General features: G+C 40.4%; 1 protein-coding gene across 1 annotated transcript; it reads left to right on the top strand.

Annotated features, from left to right (window-relative positions):
• Window positions 1–210: 210 nt before the first annotated feature.
• LOC310965660 (green-sensitive opsin-like) lies at window positions 211–2,845 on the top strand (the record flags this gene model as incomplete). The annotated part of the gene is made up of 5 exons (XM_083939381.1): window positions 211–574; window positions 756–924; window positions 1,067–1,232; window positions 2,010–2,249; window positions 2,747–2,845. The coding sequence occupies 5 exons, from the start codon at window positions 211–213 to the stop codon at window positions 2,843–2,845; spliced, it is 1,038 nt and encodes a 345-aa protein (XP_083795507.1).
• Between the last annotated feature and the right edge of the window lie 3,019 nt (window positions 2,846–5,864).

The raw sequence follows: 5,864 nt of genomic DNA, 5'->3' as shown, positions 1-5,864 counted from the left end.
AACCTTAAGCACAAATGTAGTGACGAGTGTCTGCATGCAACACTTTCATCCCTGCTAACGTGATTTCCTGAGGATTACACTAAAGACTTATTCTCAATCCTCCTGTAATCCACTTTTTAAAGGTATAAAGCTCGACTCAAGATGAGCTGCAGACAGGTTCGATACTGCATTGGGCAAACTGAACACAGTCGGTCCACACAGTCAAAAAAGATGGAGAACGGCACAGAAGGAAAGAACTTCTACATCCCCATGAGCAACAGGACGGGGCTTGTGAGGAGTCCTTATGAGTATCCACAGTACTACCTGGGAGCAAAATGGCAATACTACCTAATGGCTTGCTACGTATTCTTTCTGATCTGCACCGGCTTTCCAATTAACTTCCTGACACTGGTGGTCACAGCTCAGAACAAGAAGCTCAGACAACCTCTCAATTTCATTCTGGTCAACCTGGCTGTGGCTGGACTGATCATGTGTCTCTTTGGGTTCACCATCACCATCACAACTGCTTTAAATGGCTACTTTGTTTTTGGACCATTGGGCTGTGCTGTGGAGGGATTCATGGCTACTCTGGGAGGTATGGTAGAGGAATTTGCGTAACTTTGCTAATGCATGTTGTTGTTTCCTTCATGAAAAAAAGCAGTTTTCCATGTTTTACTGCCTTAAATAAGCTCTCTGATACATGCCACAATTAAAACATGCATGTAACAACAATTCTAACCAGATGTTTTTGTTTCTTCTACCTCATTGTCTTACAGGTGAAGTTGCGCTGTGGTCCTTGGTCGTCCTAGCTGTTGAAAGATACATTGTTGTCTGCAAACCCATGGGAAGCTTCAAGTTCAGTGGAACTCATGCAGCAGCTGGAGTTATTTTCACATGGATCATGGCTCTTGCGTGTGCCGCCCCTCCACTGTTTGGCTGGTCCAGGTAAATACATATGTTTAACATCTCTCAGTGTTCAGATTTGTTTATCCAATTCATTAAACTGCGCAGGAAAAGAACTTAATAGAACTCATTGACTGTACAATATAGATTGATTATCTCTACTGCCCCACTTTGTCTCCCACAGGTACCTTCCTGAGGGTTTCCAGTGCTCTTGTGGACCGGACTACTACACTTCAGCCCCAGGCTACAACAATGATTCATACGTCATCTACATGTTTGTCGTCCACTTCTTTATCCCAGTTTTCATCATCTTCTTCACCTATGGCAGCCTAGTGCTGACAGTGAAAGCTGTAAGTCTTTTTTCTCAACTCTGTTATATTTTAGTACTAGTCTATCAGGGTGGGTTCTTTTTTATTGGATGGAGAGTGCACTGAGTAGCCCAAAAGAGGTGAAACTTTAAAGTGCAACCGTTTAAAATGTATTAACAAAACAATCCCATGTGTAGTATAATTCTTTTAAAACCTACAGTCCAGTTGGGTGCAGTAGAGGAAGGTGGTGGCTTTTCAGTAGCAGTCTATCAAAGGCCTTCCAACTTTGCTCTCTAGCCTCTCGTTGTACTGTGACGCTCCTGACACACATACATCTACGCCTGGTACACCACTGTCTTTGCTCTGCACCTCTTTCCATGTATCTTTGTACACCTCTGCCTTCTTTGTCCTATTTTCTTGCAGACATTAAGCAATGACAGGAAGTGCAGACACAAACCAATATGCAATTTCCAACAATAAAATGATGCCATACAACAAAGCAAGCTCATGCATACAATGACACAGCTAAGCAAATATTTAAAATTGTTAAAGCCCTACACCACCTTGCTCCCTGATGTAGAAGGTAGAGCTTCAACTTATTATTGCTTAAAATGACAGTCATTTTCTCAGTGTAACAGTGAGACAGAAAAATGTAAAACAGACGACCCAAACCCATATATTTTTTTCTGGTCATCAATTATTTGATTAATCATCCTATTCTTTTCAGATCAAATTAATTTTAAAGTAACACAACGTAGAAAATAGACCTAGCCTTGTTTTACTCATCTCCTAACTGCTTTTCTGTTCAACACATTTCAGGCTGCAGCCCAGCAGCAGGACTCAGAATCCACTCAGAAGGCTGAGAGGGAAGTGACACGCATGTGTGTTCTGATGGTGTTTGGCTTCCTCGTGGCCTGGACTCCATATGCTACCTTTGCTGGATGGATCTTCTTCAACAAAGGAGCAGCTTTCACAGCTGCACAAATGGCAGTTCCGGCCTTCTTCGCAAAGAGCTCAGCATTGTACAATCCTGTTATCTACGTGTTGTTCAACAAACAGGTCAGTTTATTACTTTGCTGTATGAACTGAGAAACTAAGTCTCCTCAGAAGAGACGGACCAAGGGCTGATTAGTCATCCTTAATAAAGGTTTATCAGCTTAAAGTAATTACTTTATTGTTGGTTAATAAAGTATTTACTAATGCTTTGCAGATATGGTATAAGTAATTTAAAAACATATCGGGTTACTAGGTTGTGGTTGAAAATATTCATGTATTTTGATTCTTTGAGATACAGGTCATTACTAAAAGAAAGTTTAACAACCAGGTCCACAGTTATGAAGGGCAAATACATAACTGTAATAATGAGGAGCAATTAACATCTAGTCTAGAAATAGTTGGCCTCTAATGGTCGACAACACCAGAAGAGGCCAACTTGTCAGATCAGTGTTCATATTTTCATGGTTCGAGATTTAAAAACAAATGTTATAATCCTAAATAAAGTCTCACAGTAACACATTGAAATGTGGTCTAATATCTTACCTCTGTCTCCTTTTCAGTTCCGTAACTGCATGCTCTCTACAGTTGGGATGGGCGGTATGGTTGAAGATGAGACTTCAGTATCAGCCAGCAAGACAGAAGTGTCCTCTGTCTCTTAAGATCAAGAACTTCACGACTCTGGACTTCCTACTTGCTGATTTCTTCCTGACTGTGAATGGCTGTTTTGAAAATGAACAAATGGATAGAAGTGGATCATTTTTCTGCAACAAATGGACTTTAATCTCAGAAAACATGCCTTTATTTCAATGTGCATGTTCCTAAGTTGTTTGTACGGCTGGACTCCAACATCATATCTCATCTTAAAAAGGAAAAGAAAAAAAACATCTCTGAAACACAGCCTCAGGTGTTGATGTAATTATGGTGATGGTGTTTTTGGGTGAATGAGTGGGTGTGAATCATCTTTGTATATTCACGACATGAAGAGGTTAGCATATCTGTTGACCTCTGTCATAATATTCTGTATATATTTTATAAACACTAAAGTCTAGAAAAAAGATATTAAATGCATTCATGAAAAGACTTTGTTGTTGTTGTTGTTTTGTTTTTGTGTGTTTAATTAATGTGGCTTTCCTTAAGTATTAATATTGCATTGCTATGTATTTGCTGATCAGTAGGAGGCAAATATAAGATATTCTGTGCTGCACAAGTTCGTTTAAACAGTAAATAGCCTAAGAAGTACATTAGCTTCAATAAGCAGGAGGACTTAATGAATATGCAGATCATACTATTTTTGAAGTAATAAAATTTCAGGAAAGATAAGTCCTGCATTAAAGCTGAAGAGTAACACAATATCTGAATGTTATCATGATAACAATACAATATACATGTAGTAGCCCTTGATCTCCTTATGATTCTGGTTTCTGCTCAGTTTGAAAATGAGCCAGAACATCAGCATGACGAGGAGCCTGACGATGACACAAGAGGTGACTGTTTGTTCAAAACAACAAGAGCTCCTAAAGAGTTTAGCAAAGATGTTTTAATAGTATTAGTTACATCCAAACTGGAGAGAGTTTTTCTTAATTGAGAGAAGCAACATGTTCTCATGAGCACGTTCATAGCAAATCCTACATAAAGTTATGCACAGAAATTTGTCGAAATTCCTACGAAAAAAGTTAAGCTGACAGAGCGTAGGACAGACAATAGTCAAAATTGAATCACAAGGCGTTTTATTCGCTTTTGTTTTTTAGTTATGATAACAAAAATTAAAATCACTAGAGGACAAAAAACGAGAAAAGTATTGTTTTTTTCATATTCTGCGACCGGAAGTTTGATTGATTTGCTTGTATGGTCCCTATCCGGACACATCCTCTCTGGAGCAGTTTCCAGTCTTTTCTTAGTGCTTTTAGAATTAATTTACACATTTCTAAGAATCTACAAGTGATATACGGCTGGACTCCAACATCATATCTCATCTTAAAAAGGATCAAGTAAAAACATCTAAAACACAGCCTCAGGTGTTGTAATGATTTTGATGGTATGTTTCAGTGAATGAGAGGGTGTGAATCATCTTTGTATATTCATGACATGAAGAGGTTAGCATATCTGTTGGCCTCTGTCATAATATTCTGTATATATTTTATAAACACTAATTTGTAGAAAGAAATCTATTAAATGCATAAACGAAAATACCTCTAGGTTGTTGTTGTTGTTGTTGTTTCTTTTTCTGTGTTTTACATCTAAACTGTTTGATTAGCAACTGCTTTTACTTGTAAGTATTAATTTTACATTGATTTGTTTTTTCTAATAAGTAGAATTTGAAGGGAGATATTCTGTGCTGCACAAGTTCTCCTAATAAACAACAGATAGAGCAAACAATTAAAATAACTTCAATAAGCAGGAGGACATATCAGTGATGACATACACAGCACAGAAGTCCGTTTCACAAAGCAGGTTCAAACTCTGAGTCTAACCCTGAACTCTGAGTTGATCTACTCTGAGATAGGAAACTCTGAGTTTTCAATTCAATTCAATTCAATTTTATTTATAGTGTCAAATCATAACCAAAGTTATCTCAGGACACTTTACAGAGTAGGTAAAGACCCAACAATTCCCCCATAGAGTACGTGGCAACGAAAACCTTCCCTATAACAGGCAGGAACGTCGGACAGACCCAGCTCTGTGGAGGACGGCCATCTGTCTTGACCGGTTGGGGAGGAAGAAAAGGAGAGAGAAAGAGAGAAACACAAAGATAGACAAAAGACAGAGAGACTGACACACTTCCAGAGATGCAAGCATCCAGCGAGTAACAGTAACTATAACAATATCTATAGTAATGTGAACATGACCCACATGTTATGGCAGTCTGCATAGCAGAACAGCAGGAACACGCACATCCAAGGTGACAGAACATGAAAATGAAAATAATTATGACAAAATGATGAGTAGGGGCAATAGCAGCTATGATACAGCAAGACATACCACTGATTTATGGCTACAGATTTTACAGAATTTATAAAAGTAGTGACAGAATAAATGACTGATAGTTATTGAAGTAGCAGGAAGCGTCAGCAGGCACCACCACGATCAGCAGAGACCTGCACACAGGACCAGGGCAGCAGGCATCACCACCATCAGCAGGGACCAGCACACAGGACCACGGCAGCAAGCACCACCACGATCAGCAGAGACCAACAATCAGGTCCACAGCAGCAGGCACTAACACCATCGGCAGAGACCTTCATACAGGACCACAGGACCACAGCAACAGGCATCACCACCATCAGCCGAGACGTGCGCGCAGGACCAGGGCAGCAGGCAGCACCCCCATCAGCAGGAACCTGATACACAGGACCAAGGCAGCAGGCACTACCACCGTCAGCAGAGACCTACACACAGGACCAGGGCAGCAGGCACCACCAGCACCAGCAGAGACTAGCACACAGGACCACGGCAGCAGGCACCACCCCCATCAGCAGGGACCTGATATACAGGACCAAGGCAGCAGGCACTACCAAAATCAGCAGTGACCCACAGGACTACGGCAGTAGGCACCACCACGATCAGCAGAGACCTCGGAGATGACAAAGCACAAACAACTCCGGGGAAGAAGTTGAATTAATAACATGCATTGATGAGACATGAGTGACATAGAGAGGAGAGAATCTCAGAGTATTAGGA

The sequence above is a fragment of the Echiichthys vipera genome (genome assembly GCF_963691815.1).
Source record: "Echiichthys vipera genome assembly, chromosome: X".
Classification (NCBI taxonomy): domain Eukaryota; kingdom Metazoa; phylum Chordata; class Actinopteri; order Perciformes; family Trachinidae; genus Echiichthys; species Echiichthys vipera.
The sequence above is the reverse complement of the archived record's forward strand: the minus strand, read 5'-3'. Positions and strand labels throughout refer to the sequence as shown.